A 15791-nucleotide genomic window follows, 5' to 3' on the forward strand; every position below is an offset into this window, starting at 1 on the left:
CCCTTTGGTTTTGGCACATCTTCATGCTGTTAGCAATTTTGGCTACAGATGAGTCAAGGAGAAATGCTGAAGTTGTGAGGCGGGGGGACTGAGATGTAATTATTCTCACCACTAGAATTCTCTTTCTTACATACTGCAATCAACTGTGTAGGGCTTCTTATGAACAAAAGAAATAAACATCAAGAAGCATTTAACTTTCTAAGATTGTTTTGTATCTTTATCCACTGAATGCAAAATCTCTCACTTTCATAATGTTCCTGAAAGGGAGTTTGTGTCTGCATAGCTTATACTGTATTTGAATTTTTTTCTGTAGACTTTACATCTAAGAATTGGCATGGCTCTGAACTAGCATCTTATTTGCTGGACAATACCAAAAGCATATCTGCCATCTCACCATTTGCCTGTTTATCTGGAATGACTGATAACGATCTATTTCATGGGAAAGCAATTAATAAAGTAAGTTTTGCTTTGGTTTGGTTTGTTTTATCATGAGGGGCAGAATTTTATTACAGTTGAATAAAAATTGCTTATTACCATGTGTCAGGTTTTAGGAAAGGCAATTTGAAAGGTCTCAACAAAAAAGCAGGCAGCACTGAGTAGGGCACACCACATTATCACAGTGCAAGAAACAGAGTAAATGTAGGGAAACAGTGTGTACTTTACTGCCTTGCAAGGCTTTTGTTCTTTTCAACTCTGAGAAAAGTAAATTACTCTAAAATTTCAAATTCAAACCACATCCCTATTTTGTTTTCTCCATTTTAACAATTCTATTGATTCTATGTTTTGTTTTTTTTTTTTTAAAAGTAAAAATTAATGACAGAAGTTGCAAGGATCCTGGAAAAAGGATGCATTATTGCGCCTTCATTTGCTTGTCAGATAGGATTTCAGTAACTGTGCTCGATAGCATAGGAATTAGCTTAACTGCAAGGCACATCAGCAGGTTTGCTGTCAGCTTGCATTTTCCTGTGGTCTCTGAAGTATTAGGGAATTACCACATGCCTTCTAATTCTGTAATACAAAAATAAGTAACTAAACTATTTCTACAACAGGGGACTTGAAATTTACCTTCATCCTTAAAACGCTGCATGCTTAAGATTAATATGTTCAAAATAGCAGTGAGAGAGTTTGAATATGTGATCTATGCATATGGAAAAAAGCTTCACCTAAAATGCAAGACAGCACCAGTGGCCTAGTCAAACATTAAATTGTTCAGAAGGTCCCACAGCTGAACTGACATTATAAGTCACTTTATGAACAAACTCTCCTTTTCTACAGCCTACATATACTTAGGAAGATTTGTAGAGTGGTCCAAGATTTAAAGCATGAGACTTTCCAGATGTGGTTCTATAGGTGTAGATTTCATAAAACAGGCATATATAAATAAAACCACAGTAGCTATTAAATAGATACTTTCTTGTTTGTATGTTTTGTTTAGGCTGTCTTACGTTCCCTTGGAGTTAATGTCAAAAACTGCCCCCTGCTTTATTTGAAGTATGACAACTGGGGAAGGAGGATGCCGCTCAATGCATATGCACTGGACTTCTATAAGCATGGTTCTTTGATTGCGTTGACAACTGATAACTGGTACATACTACTGTTTTTCATAATGCTAAACAGCAACAGTTTCCAATATGTACATAAATACATATTTTTGTTTTTAAAACCTTCTCTTTCCAGAACATAGGGATGGAATAGCTGTTAAATATGATTAAATTGGATTAATGTTTTAATGAGAATAAAACATATACTAAATTGATATGCAAGGGCTGTGAAGGTGTTCAGAATAGTATCATAGAAGCCTTGACTTCAGAGACACAGGTTATTTAGAAAGGCTCTTCAAATGTTTTGTTTTGTTTGCTTGTTTTTTACTTTTAACTTAATCAAGGGTTTTTGCCACAAGGGAAAAAAGTCAGGAAAGTCCCTGAAATGGGGAAGCCTGATGCAGCAGTCTAGAAGACGGTAACACAGCACAAGAAAGATGCCTAAAGCTTAGTCAAATACAAAACCAAATCAAAGGAAGAATTCATCATCGTTGTTAAAAGACACAAGCATACAAAACACAAGCTCTTTTATGGTGCAGGAAGAGCATCATCACAGAAAGCTGACTTTCACAGTGGTAAAGCAAAAATGGCCAGTAATTCAGTATTTGCATCAGTATTGCTTCAATACTCCCTCCTTTTCCAAGCATTCAGCAACTTGCCCTAATAATTCAAACTGTGCCCAAGTTGTTCAGCTGCTACTATATCTCATCATATTTGTATGTTCAAGCACTTGGTATGTGCAGCCCTCCTTCTTTCCTCCTGGAACACTTATGCCCTGCATTTCCAAAACGGGAGATTTAATCTGTTCTTTTACACTCTCTTGCCTCTGTTATTTAAAAGTAATGATGACTTACTCCTTTAATCTCTCATTATCATTTGGCTAAGCTTTTGACATCTCTTGACTTTATTAATGGTGAAACAGTATACTATAGTGCATATCAATTTACTTTTTTTCCCCCCTTCCTTTAGGTTAAATGAAGGGGATGCTTACTATGCACTGAAGGATTTTGCACTCCTCATTAAATCTGTTGGGTATGATAAACTTGTGCTCTTTAATATAAAGCATTTAATCTTTAAACCAACTTAGAATTAAACAGTTCTGTTTTGCTTTGCTTTTTAAACCCCAGAACATCACTGAGTGAACTGTGTGATGATCCAAATGATAACGTTCTACTGGCATTTAAACAACTGGGCGAAATCTATGAAGAGAAACTGAAGTGTGCTATCTGAAGAAGCAGCAGTACAAAATAAACACTCTTACCACACCAATCAGCTGCCTTTTAAGTTACAGTGACTACGTCTGAGTTCTAAAATGTTTCATCCAATATCAGTAGAAGAAGTTCTATACAGAAAGAGTGATTGCGCTATGGAATGGGTTGCCCGGGGAGGTGGTGGAGTCGCCGTCATTGAAGGTGTTCGGGAGGAGACTTGATGGGGTACTTGGTGCCATGGGTTAGCTGTTTGGGTGGGTTGGATTGGTTGATGGGTTGGACATGATGATCTTGAAGGTCTCTTCCAACCTGGTTTGGTTTATTCTAAAGGTTTATTCTAAAGTAATAGTTTACTTTAGAAAATTAAACTTCACTTTTTGTCATTTTAGTGGCTCTAATCCAAATAATTGTTTCTGAGAGATTTCAAAACTAGGTAACTTCACATGTCTTTCAATTGCATTTCCCCCCCACCCCCCTTTTTCTTTTTTTTTTTAAGGTAGTGATATGGATGTCAACACAGCTTTCAAATATGGAACAAATGTTAACAGTTGTGGCACCTGGAAAGACCAGCCTCTCAGTAGACAACACTGCTGTATTTCAGAAGGTTATTCAGCAATCACTTTGGCAATTATAACCACATTGTTCTAATTATTTTCCAAAGTTAATATTAAGAGCAGTGCCTTCATGAACCATTATGGGAGTTTTTAAACTGTTCTGCAGCTTTAGGCTACAACATTTTTAATACAATAAACAAAAAAATGGGATTTGGTTAGTGTAATGCAGTTTTAGTAATAGAATCTTGCAATCCTATGTAGAATTGCAAACTTAGCAGGTAATCATAGGGTACTAGTTTTGTATGCTGAAGGCTGCAATGTGTTTTAAAGTAACAGTAGTCAACATGTCATTTTAAATAACATGTGGAAAGCACCTCAATCCTGCTTTGGCTTTAAGTAAGGAGTCAATAGTGAATGAGGACGAAGTGACTGGCACACCAAGGAATCAACTTGCAAAAACATTGGGAAATCATGGTAGACTAATTTATCTGTCACAGTCATTGAGCTGAATCTGCTGCTGTCATGTCAGCTTCAAAATTAAAGTGCTGGCTGCAGCAAAGTATTATGGGCCTTGAAGTTCAGATTGCAACACAAGAGGCTTCCTGTTCTGGTTGCTGCTTCTGGTCTCCAGGTTTAGAGTGTTGGTCTTTTCCTGCTGGGCTGGCTGCAGGTGAGAGGCATGGGGGGAGGTCACTGGCTTCTATTGTTGCTTCTGCATTTTGCTGTGCTTTTCTGAGAAATTATGCTAAAGTAACTGTACATTTTATGGGATCATTAAACCCCTTATTGAAACCCAACATTTTTTTGTGTTACTTTTCCTTGTGACTGCATGGGGAGAGGGGGACTGGTGAGGTGGTTGTGTTAACCCAGGACATTGACTTACTGTAAATAAAATGTCTTGCTTGCCCTTCATCTTCCTTGTAAAACCTCAATGCTGAACTATAATGAATTTGGACAGTAACTTGCCATGCTTGAAAAGCAGCTATATTGAACCCACACACCAACAGTTTCTGCTTTCAAAACCAGTGCATCACACTGTTTATTTGCTTTGTTGTTCTACAATAGTATCTTTTCACTAAAAGACAGAGTAACTTTATCAAACACTTGTGAAACACTGTAAGAGAAATTAACAGAAGATACACCGAAAATAAGCAATTTAAAGAAATTAAATAGTGTTTATTAGCCTAGCTCATAAGAACTACCTTTTATTTTTTTTCTTTTTTGTCACGGTAGCAGAAAATGTTCTCTACAACCCTCTAGCATCAAGTTTTATGAGTGCTTGGTGTCTCAAATTATTCCATGTCTCTTGCTGTCCTTATCGCAAGACCAGCCTCTACCCATGCCTCCACTCTTTGCCATTACCATCACGTTCAGCTTTTGTCCTTCAGTAATGTAACTTTATACCCTTTTTAACACTTCACTTCTGCATCTGCAGAAGAACATGTCTAGAAATAAAGAGTAATTCTTAGGAAAAATATGAAATACAGTAAGACTTAAGAGATGAACAAAGAAACCATAAAACTAATAACAAAGAGAATTTCCACCACCTTCCTCGCTATAATGCAGACATGAAGGGAAGATGAGTAAGTTTTATAGACTCCAGAAACTATTTTTCAGCACATTTAATAAAGGAATGCATTCCCACAGAAAAACTGGAGCAAAGAATTTAATGCAAACCAAATTAAAATTTGGTCAATGTTTCCTAAACCAAGAACAGCATTTCTAAGCACCATCACAATAAGTGCGTTAGTAAGCCTTCCAGAGATTTTTCAAATGTATTTATTTTTAGGAACTTGCCAAGAGCAGTTGGAATTTTTAATTTTTTATTTTTTTTTTAAAGATGGCTGGGTAGTTGCCAGTGGGAATATTAAACATTATGCATTTTGATCTAATACCTGGCAGTTTACTCTCCTAATGCAGATCTGGTACCAGCTCTTGCTGGAGCATGGATACCAACCCCCATAGAGCTGTAATCTCCAATAGTACTACTGTCTGCATATTCTAATAAATAGCTAGAGAATCTCTTGGATGCAACAAAATAGTTAATTAGAGAAGATTTTTTTTTATCCTCACTTTGTATTAAATTTCATAGTCAATGAGTTTTGGATCATTAACACTTAGAGTGCAGGGTGCTGTTTTCCTGTTACACGTTTTATTTAAAAGGGGATTTGTTTTTTTGCTTTTGTTTTAAAAACTAGACTATCCTAATGCTTTCATCAAAACAGCATGTTAATTCCTGTCCACTGATGCCCAAACTTGCCAAAAGGAACCAAATCTCAGTTATAGTGATGGTTACTTGTCATAAAGGCAGCTGACACCCTTCTACTGTGTATAACAAGAATATTGATGTGGTGTTTCAATTTCAAAAGCAGAAGAGAAATTACTAAAATTACACTGGAATCAGAGAAAAAGAAAATGGCCAAAAGGATACATGAAAACCAATTTTCTGCAACACCCTTTAACATCCTTTTGTTCCCCACAGCTGTCCTCCCTCCCTGTCTGCACGTGCAGTGAATGCTGTTGTCTGACTGATTTAACCCTACCAATGGTGCTGCTGTGCAGTACCAGTAGAGCAATACTACTTCCTGTTTCTGAAGCTTCACTGAACCTGCTTTCCCAGACACCTCAGGCCCCCATCACCCACACATAACGCAGTGGCACATCTCAGGACAGCATTCTTAAAGACATAGTATACATGGTCATACTTAAGTCTTTAACAAGATATGACATTTTTGGTTGTTTCTTCCTTCTGGGTTTGCATTATAAAAATCACTTTAGTACATTTTACTCACTGATAAGCAGTTGTTTCTAACACAAAAATATTTCAATTGGCAAGAATCAGGGAGAATAGTTCTAAAGTCACAGGTATCTTCCATTTCACTCTCTTCATGTTTCTGTTTTTGTTCTAGGAGATACTTTGTCTTCAGCAACAGAAAAATATTCTGATGAACTACTGGTATCAGTAGAGACAGATGTTTGACTTAGCTTTTCAGTGTCAGAATCACTGTCACTTGACATTCCTCCTGCTTCCTTTACCTTAAGCACAGAACCTCCAGAACATAGATCATTGCATGTACCAGATACAGAACAAGCTGCATTCTGAAACTGTACAGACTCAGATTCTTCCCTCTTAGGAGAGGAAGCATTTTCAGCAAGAGTTTCACTTTCTTCATCTTTTCTTTCTTCTTTTGTTGCTGTATTAAGTTGAGTAGAAGAGGCATTCTCATATTTAACAGGAAAGATGGAACATAAAGGCTGACTACAAGAAGAATTACTACTAGCAGGCATTTCTGCACTTCCTGTCTTCTTAGGTGAGTTCACATGCAAGAAAGATCCTTCACATTCTGGATGACTATGTCTAGAAGCAGACTCTGAACACTCTGAAGATGCAAACTTCCCTAGACATAAAGGTGTTTTGTTCGAAGATGTCACTTTCTCTTTTTCCATTTTTTCAGTAGCATTTCCTGACAAACACACGGAGGAAGTTAGTGAATCAGAAGTATTTCTGACAACATTCCCAAACGAAAATACTGGTGAAGCAAACTGCAAACAGTTACTATTGAAGGAAAACACAGAGTTACTGGGGACAAGTGAGGAATCAGAGCCATCATTCACCCCAGACGCCATGGTGGTTTCTGAAGTACTGCAAGTTGTGATGGATTCTGAGGTACCACCTTTTTGTTCCCATGAGACAGATGGTTTCTGTGTACGATGTTCTCCAGTTTCTGTTGCAGAAGATGTTTTATCACTTATGTGAGATGATGTACTTTTGTCAGATGGCTTTCTGGCTTGGCTAAAAAATGAGGAAAATGGTAAAACTTTAAATGAATTGCTGACTCCCAATCCTGGAAAACAATCTCTTTCAGCATTGCCAAAGAGAAATGGAATAGCTGGCTTCTCACTTTCTGCCGAGTCTAAATTAGAACTGTTAGAAGCTGTGGGTTTGCTTACAGGACCATGCTTTCTAAAACTGTTTTCATCCTGGTTATTGGTTTTATCTGCACAATCACATTTTCCCAGATAAAACTGAGGGAAAACATATTTCCTGTCTTTCTTTTTAAAGGAAAATGCACCTGCATCTTTCATAAATCTGGGTAATGAATTGTTACATGCACTGAAAGCAAAAGGTGAAGCAGAAAGTCTCTCTCCAGAAACATCCAGAATTTCTGAATTTGAAACAGTAACAGCCACTGATGCTGCTGGGTTTAAGCCAAATGAAGCACTAGAATTTCTGGCCATTTCATTAGAAACAGTAACTGCTGATGCCTGAACTGGTGTTTTTTCCTTAATTGCTAAGTCTTTTGAGTTTTCTGATATGGCTAGAGTGGTTACTTCCTGGGAACATCTCTCATGAAACAACTTTAAGTCACCATTTGTTTCAAAAACGTTCATATTTGTGGATGGGACGCTGTGATTATTGGTTCCAGAAAAGCCACCTGCTCTTTGCAGGGGACCCATTTTTACTGTATCTGTGTTATTTGCTTCAGCAGGTGAAGATACCAGAAAAGTTCCTAAGGACCTGTACTTCAAAGCCTCAGCAGTCACAAACTTGTACTTTTTATTGGCACGTGAAGTTTGTGTCCTGAACTCACTGGTGAGCTTCTGCCGTTCCATATAGTACTTGTAACGTAACTCCTACAATCAGAGCAAAGAATCCTGTTAAGTAAAACAGCATTTGTGGATTCATCAGTTACAAAACTCACAAACAGTTCTAAGACTTAAAGAAGTTTTTGTATATTGCATAGCATTTATGATGTTATTTTCCATTGCTGCTAGAAGGCAACAGAACACTGGTCATTATAGGTAAAAGTTCTTTAAAACAATTGAACAAGATACACAAGGAACCCTGATGAGAGAGTAGGTTTTGAAATGGGAGTCTATAGAAGAGGGTGTTTAAAGTCACTGCCAGAATACAATACAGATATAAGAACCACATAGTTGTATTCTCAATGGGAACAGAAAATAGATGGTCCCCAAAATACAGTGAAAGAAAAGTCTGTATTTAAAAGACCTAAGCAATTTTTTTCATTCAATCATCTGCCATTGGTATTCTCAGAACATATGTTATAGATTCACCGCCAGCCATGCTTCATTAACTGTATCTAGAATCATTCTGTATGGAACAATACTCACTCAGCCACTCAGATGGAACTGCTAATATATCTAGTTGTATCTAGTGAAAAAATCTAGTTGTATCTAGTGATCATCGAAAACAAAACAACAACAACAAAAGAGACTGGATCCAGTTTCATGTCAAATTATTAGGAATTTAGGTAGTCTTAGAAGAGTTCTATCATCTTCAGAAAACAGGCAGGTAACTCCCTCTCCACATAGGAGATAGAGAAGCTTATTTAGATTAGAAAGCTACAAATATGTCTCAAAAAGTCACATGAAAATATATGCATTTGAAGTCAGTACTAAGATTAAGTTCCAGCTTTCTGAATAAAACAGAAGAGCAAAATCATAACAGTTTTAATAGTCTAGTCCAATTTACATTCTAAAAATGGAAAGGCAAATTTCTACTAAGAAAACTGGAAAATATAAAAGTTTATTTAGAACGTTGTGTCATAACAAATAGTAACTTAGCCATACTTACTACAGATGTTCAGTCATACCTCATGACTCATGTTTTGAAATGCTGACATTTCTGATATCGACATTAAGCGGGTAGAGATCCTGCTACCATCTGCGAGCGCTTCCTCCTGTCCTGCTACAGGCTGAAAAATGTTTTGCAGCAGATGTTACAGACCATTTGGTAAGACAAAATAAACAAAATAGTGCAGTGTTATAGTTCCACACTGAGTAACTTACAAGAAATGCGTTGGGCATATTCTTCTGCACTTGCCATTGCTTTATGTTATTTTTAAAGAGAGCAATTTTCGTCGAATTCTCATTTCCTCCAGAAGGTAGATCTAGCAGAAAGAATACCATACTGATAAGGAGCATATTAAGTACGGAAAATAATGAAAGGTTCCTGAGCATAGCTGATCTTCATATTATTCTACAACGAACACCCGTATCATACTACAACAAACATATTTGTAACAGTAATAATACTGATTCTGTTGGAAAATGATACTGATACTCCCCCCAGGTTCCAGAAATAAAGCCTAGAGATTTTATAAAAAAAGCACATTCATTAAATGCATTTTAGAGCTCTTGGATGAATTTATCATCTATTAATTTGCTCCGATGCTTTCTGCACACTTTTGTAATGCAAGCTGCATAGGAGCAACCTGCCTTACAAGTTGCAGATTTCTAAAATGACTTCCTCAGTCTTGCCCCTCTTCCATACCTTTAACAATACCTTCATTCATGGACATGAACTTCAAAGCCAAGATTTCATTAACCACAGGTTTGATATCAATCTTCTTTTGAGTATACACTGGTGATTTTTCATAGCTGGATGCTATACTCATCAGGTCAAGCTGAGTTTTCATTCTGGGAAAGGAAAAAACAAACACACGAACAAACACTTTTCTTAAGGTTCACATACCGACAACTAAATTACACCTGCCTAATACAGCCCCCTTATTTTAAAAAGAAATCAACAAGATGGAGAAGAAATCAGAACAAGTCTTTGATAAGTAGTCAAGTTTCCTAGGTATTTCTTCCCTTAAAACTTATTAGATGATTAACTTGAAATTAGGTTTCATACACAAAGAAAACTGCAAGTAGTGCCCACAGTTCAGCAAAAAGATTAACACACTACTGCCACCACTTTTTTTAGTGGTGAATCATTATTTTTTCACAGGGCACTACTAATGTTAGTCTGAACCACCACATACTTTAAAGGAACTCCATTTCCAATATTCTTTCTTAAACTCTGTTTAAAAAGTGACAGGAAACATAATTATGAAACTTTAGAAAGAAATATGTAGTGTACGTGCACTGCGAACAAAAACGGAGGCACTGAAGAATCTCCATATATAAGAAGATTTACAAGATTTCTGTAAAAAACTCCAGGCATGCTTCAGCATTCCTGAGGTTAAATAAGACACCTAAAAGTATCCAATCATTACATATTAATGAATTCCTATACTCTGTTCTTGTCAAGAAGCCAATTCAAAAGATTCATTACCTCTAGTGCCAGATAGTACCTCACTAAAATACTTGACATATTTACAAATATTTGGAATATGGAGCATTGAAAAAAAGTGAAAGCATTATGTCCTAATTACTGTCTGATATTTTTAAGTTGCTGTATCTGACCATATTCAAGCTACTTTCTTACTTTTTAATCTTAAAATTTCACTATTGAATTAACAAAGCATGAAAAAAAAAATATATACCTTGTATTCAAGCCACAGGCCACCTATAAATAAAACAAGAATTTGTAAGATATGACTTCCTCCAACTCTCAAAGGAAGGAGATGATTACTTTATCAAACTACTTCAGAGACTGCACTCCTTATCTTTATTTCACAGGACTATAGGAACTCTGGCAGGAAGTTTGGACTAGATTATCTTTTGAGGTCCCTTCCAGCCCCTAACATTCTGTGAGACAGACCTGTTAAAATTAAAAGTTTTAATGGGGGTGAGTGGAACGAGGTGTAGGAAAAGCAAGTGTGGCTAGGACAATGTTTTATCCTTTAATATTTTGCATTAAAGACAGAAGGAACTCCTTCAGAGCCAAACCATAGAATTGTTTGAGTTGGAAGGGACCTTAAAGATGATCTAGTTCCAAACTCCTGCCATATGCAGGGGCACCTATCACTAGACCATGTTGATCAAAGCCCTATTCAGCCTGGCCTTGAACACCTTCATCCGCAACTTCTCTGGGCAACTTGTTCCAGTGCCTCAGCACCCTCACTGTAAAGAATTTCTTCCTAATATCCAGTCTAAATCTACCCTCTTCCAGCTTAAAGCCATTCCCCCTTGTCCAATGATTACAAGCCCTTGTAAAAAATCCCTCCCCAGCTTTCTTCTAGGCTCCCTTCATTCAAATCCTGAATCATGGTTATCTAATCCATTTCAGGTGTTCAGGTACTTGTAGGCATTGAAATTTGTATTTCTGTGTGAGGGAAGCCCCTGCTACCAACTCTCAAGATATTACGATATCTTTTAATTTTAAATCAGACAGCTAATGGCAGTATGAAATGTACTGCACCAGTCAAATTGCACTTCCCTAAGAATGGGTAATGAAAAGTAAAAAGTTGCCTGGATCACAGACTAGCTGCTTCTCTATAAAAATCTTGTAATTTTACTGTACTGGATGAGCTCTCCACTGTTAAGGGGCACAGGTGGGAAGGTGGTAAGTTTAAAGCATACTAATCCCTGGTGTCAGAATATTTCTTTCAAAAGAGGGAGCTGCTTTTACTTCAGACAAAAGTGAAATTTTCTTTAACGCTTTGTTACCAGAAACTTAGGCAGACTTGAAGTGCTTTTTTAGCTTCTCATTTCTCTGAAAGCAACAAAAAGACTCATTGCAGAAAACTGCAATACACGGTGGTTTCTTAAGAATGTGTAAGCCTTGAAGTTGAACACAAAATTCCGTAGTTATTTAAGTATTTTGCCATGTATCTACCATCTGCCTAAATTCCACACAACTGCAGCCACAGTGCTTAACATAAATGAAATGCAAAGGTCTACACTACCTTAGCAACAGTGAAGAATGTTAAGTGCCTTGGGTTCCTCTAGCATTTAACTCTGAATCAGAAACAGTGTTTTTCACTAGAGTTTCCTTAAAACACTACAAGGAAGACCCTCAGGGTTATCTTGTACATATACTACAAAGTGCATATACTACACAGTACATGTCAGAAATCTCTAAGGTAGCTTTGAATAGGCTGATTTATCTGTACGCACACCTTGGTGCAAAGTTTACAGCAAGTTTTAAAACCAGTACAATTGCCTTAGCTCAGGTGTCCCCAACACAGCACTTCATTCTGCAGAGCAAACCATCAGTCTGGCTCCCATCTTTTACTGAAACCCTTTTTTAACATCTTCCAAGTCAAAAACTGCAAAGAACATGCTCAATGCACACAGCACTTGAAAATACCTATGAAAAAGCAAATAAACATGACAATTTTGAAGGTAGTACTAGCAAATTCCTCCCCATCCAGCACCAAGACAGCCTTACTTTCACAGCTGGTAGCATAGTATAGCACACATTATAAACAAAAGACACTGTTATACAAAACAGTTACGAATTTGTTACATAACTGTGTTCTGCATTTGTCATCTGCTGTGTTCGTTTTTCCTTATCCAGTCATTACCATATCCACAATATGGAAGGCTCTATGACATCTGAATATCAAATGATAACAAAAAGACCATCACCTCCAGGAAACGCTGAGGATCACACTCATGGACAAGCTTTTCACAATCCTTCAAAAAATTCTCAATAGTTTTCTTATGAGTTTCCTTCATTTTCTTCCAAATCTGAAATTCTTTCTCTTTTTTACTTTTTTGATTTTCAACATCTTCCAGCAACTGCTGTTTCTTCATTTCCAGAGTTTTGAAAATTTCTCCAAATTCCAGTGCAATTACCTCTGCATCACTGTTCAGCACCATCTAGAAGCATAAGAGATGAAATGCAGTAGCAATATCTACATGGAGTCACTTCCCTAAGCAAGCTCAGGCACACCTAAGCTACAAGAACCACCAGGGTGCTCCATGTTGTGATTAACCTATCACAAAAACAGAAACAAAGATATTTATATATGTATATAAAAATATGTGTAACTCACCTCCATATCATTTGGCTGACTTGAGATTTCATTCATCAGCTTCTCATTTATTAGTCTCATTTTTTTCAGACTGCTGAAGAAGGTTAACTGCAAGACAGTTGAAAGACTTACTACAACTTTATCCACTCCATAAACATTTCAGTGGTTACCCAGAATCATGGGATGATCTGTACAACGTATTAAATGAAGGTCATGGATTTAAAGCATCATTTAATGCTTTCCTGGATCTGCACACAAACTTGCCTTCACAGTTCTCAAGTAATGTTTTTAGGTTCAACTGCAATGCATTTTGCTAGAGTAGCTACAGTTATTTGATAAACCATTGTTTTTCTCAGTCTTTTGTTTAACCTCTCACCTCACAGAGAATCACAAAGCAAGTTATAATGCTTCTACTCCAGTTTGACAAGCAACTGTATGATATTCACTATTTTTTATGCCTTACATTAATAGAAAGCTGTCCACAACTTAAGTTTTACACTAAGACTGTCACTACTTTTTGGTCCTTTACCTCACTATAGTAGCACTGTTTTACATAGTAAGTCTAGTGCAAAGACTGTTTCCCCAACTGACACATACTGGTGACAGGAGAAGCAGAAAGGAAATCAGTGCAAAAACTAACATCTGGCTCAAGGAACAGTCAATGTGGCACTTACACTTTGATGCCTATACTCTTCATCACTGCCCTGCAGTAGTTTCAGTTACTGCACAGCAGAACTGCTGTATGACATGTCACCCTGCACTCTATCTGCATAGGGCATAAAAAGTTTATTATGCCCCAACGATAGTTAATCAGGCAAAAAATCACAATTACCACCACTGCAACTAGCCAATCAACTATTAAGCCAGGCAGTTGTTTTTATTCATGCAAACAGGAACACATTTTGGGTTTGTTAAAAAAATTGCTAAGTTAAGCCATCCATTTTCAAATGTGCAATTAGCTATGACCTAAATTACCTGTACCAGCTCAGAAAGCCTATAAACAAAATACCTGTGGGTGGCTGGCTTTGTTGGAAGAACTAGCATCCTCCTGAATGTGAAAGAAAATGGATCCAGAAATGCAAAAGTCTCAGAATCAGTGTGTTTGTTTTGGGTGGGTTTTTGGTGTGGTTTTTTGTTGTTGTTGTTTTGGGTTTGGTGTTTTTTTTTTTTGTTGGCTTGGTTGTTGGGTTTTTTTTCCAGTCTGCAAACCCCCTAACAAACACAAACTCCCTTTCCCCCAGTTTCTGAGGCGCCTTGGTAAGTTTGGTTCAGATCTGATGATACCGTAATATGCCCTTTCCCCCTGTATGTATGTGGTGGATGAAGTCGATGGCAGCAGAAGGCAGCTGGGTTAGCGCACAACCAAATCGAAACTACTGGTTCCCAGCTGCAGTTTCTCGCTGCTTCTCGCTTAGCTACCACACTGCGTTTTCCTTTGCATTTCTGGGTAAAATCAACCCAAGCCCTATGGGACAGCCCGAACTCCCAGCCGGACCTCTGGCGAAGACAAGCAGCACCGTGCTTACTTTTTCCTCCTGGTACACAGTCTCGATGAGGTTGACGGAGTGGAAGATACCTTGATGCTCCTCAGAGACGCACAGCCCGCACCCCGCCTGGCGGCACATCCGGCAGTAGAGCTGCACCAGCCCGCCCGGATGCTTCTGGCAGGTTCCCCCCAGCGCCAGCGGGGAAAGCGGGCCGGGCCCCTGTCCTTGCTCTGCCTCCCCGGCCTTTACGGCCCCGGCCATGCCGGACCTGTACAGCTTGACCACCTCCGCCAGAGTGGTGTTAACGGGCAGCGCGGCGGCACCGCCGCGGGGCAGCGGGCACAGCTTCCTGCACAGTGGGCACGACACACGTGTGCCAGCCGTGCCTCCGCCCGGCCCCGGCCCCCCCCGAGAAAGGCGGGCCTGCCCCTGGCCCCGTTGCTGCTGCAGGCGGGCGGTCTCGGCCGAGGCCAAGCACTCCAGTACGCAGTCCCGGCAGAAGTTGTGCGAGCAGAGGGGCAGCGTCACTGGTTCCTCGAAGAGGGACAGGCACACGGCGCACGTCAGACTGGCTTCCATCTGCCACAAGCAGGAGGGCGGCCGAGATCGTCGGTCTTGCTGTCCCAGGCCCAGTTCGCAGGCGGGCCGGCTAGGCGTCCCCGGCTCGTCCTGCTGCCCCAGGCCTGACTCGCAGGCGGGCCGGATGGGCGCCCCCGGCTCGTCCCGCTGCCCCGTTGCCTCCAGCTCAGCAACAGCGAACCCCGCCACAGACGGGCTACAAGCCAGGACAAGAGAGCCAAAACCCCCACAAACAGCGAACTCCAACCGCCAACTTCCCAGGAAGTGGAACCCGGTAGTGAGGGGGTGGAGCAAGGAGAGACGCTTTGACGATTGGGGAGTATGCGAGATTGACACCTCCACTTTCCAGTCAGAGCAGACGGGGGCGTGAGGCGGTGCCGCGGGGCGGAGCGTGGAGATGCTGCCGTGTGATCGCGGTGGGGGCGTGCCGGCGGCGGGGGCCAGGCCGGAGGGAGTTGGGACCGGCCCCCTGCTGGGCGGCTGCCCCCCCGGGACAGCTGCCCCCGGGACAGCTGTCGCGCCCTAGGGCCGCCGCCATTTTGTGAAGGTCTGTTTGCGGTTGTCTCGTTCCCGGTGGCAGCTCCTCGGTCTGTGAGAGGCACCGTGCAAACGAGGAGTTTGCGGTTAAGAAAGGTGCCCTTAGTCCTGTCTGCAAGCACACCGAGTTAAGGCAAAGTCACTCCGTGGGGCTGTTAACAGCTGTACCGCTGTGAATAGCTACCTCTAACTGCAGTTGCAAAATCATAAT

At 39.7% G+C, this 15791-nt stretch overlaps 2 protein-coding genes across 4 annotated transcripts in view; one reads left to right on the forward strand and one right to left on the reverse strand.

The window, feature by feature from the left end:
* Window positions 1–2771, forward strand: part of DDX60 (DExD/H-box helicase 60) — a 42275-nt gene extending 39504 nt beyond the window's left edge. The window contains exons 35-38 of one of the 3 annotated variants that reach the window (XM_068137126.1): window positions 314–456; window positions 1436–1584; window positions 2511–2573; window positions 2669–2771. In XM_068137126.1, coding sequence (XP_067993227.1) covers window positions 314–456; window positions 1436–1584; window positions 2511–2573; window positions 2669–2771 — 458 coding nt within the window. Of the gene's footprint in view, window positions 1–313; window positions 457–1435; window positions 1585–2510; window positions 2574–2668 lie in introns of those variants that run through there. The other 2 variants (XM_068137128.1, XM_068137129.1) reach the window with 2 other exon arrangements.
* A 1372-nt stretch (window positions 2772–4143) lies between these two features.
* On the reverse strand, window positions 4144–15375 carry LOC137440694 (uncharacterized). The gene is made up of 8 exons (XM_068137131.1): window positions 14504–15375; window positions 12999–13085; window positions 12589–12822; window positions 10599–10621; window positions 9602–9747; window positions 9118–9218; window positions 8922–9023; window positions 4144–7941 (listed from the first exon to the last, which is right to left on the reverse strand). Exons 1-8 carry the CDS (start codon window positions 15041–15043, stop codon window positions 6193–6195), a joined length of 2982 nt encoding a protein of 993 aa, XP_067993232.1. The 5' UTR covers window positions 15044–15375; the 3' UTR covers window positions 4144–6192.
* Window positions 15376–15791: the final 416 nt, after the last annotated feature.

This window comes from Melanerpes formicivorus, unplaced genomic scaffold (genome assembly GCF_026170545.1).
Source record: "Melanerpes formicivorus ecotype bairdi unplaced genomic scaffold, bMelFor1.0.p_v2 SCAF_4, whole genome shotgun sequence".
Lineage (NCBI taxonomy): Eukaryota > Metazoa > Chordata > Aves > Piciformes > Picidae > Melanerpes > Melanerpes formicivorus.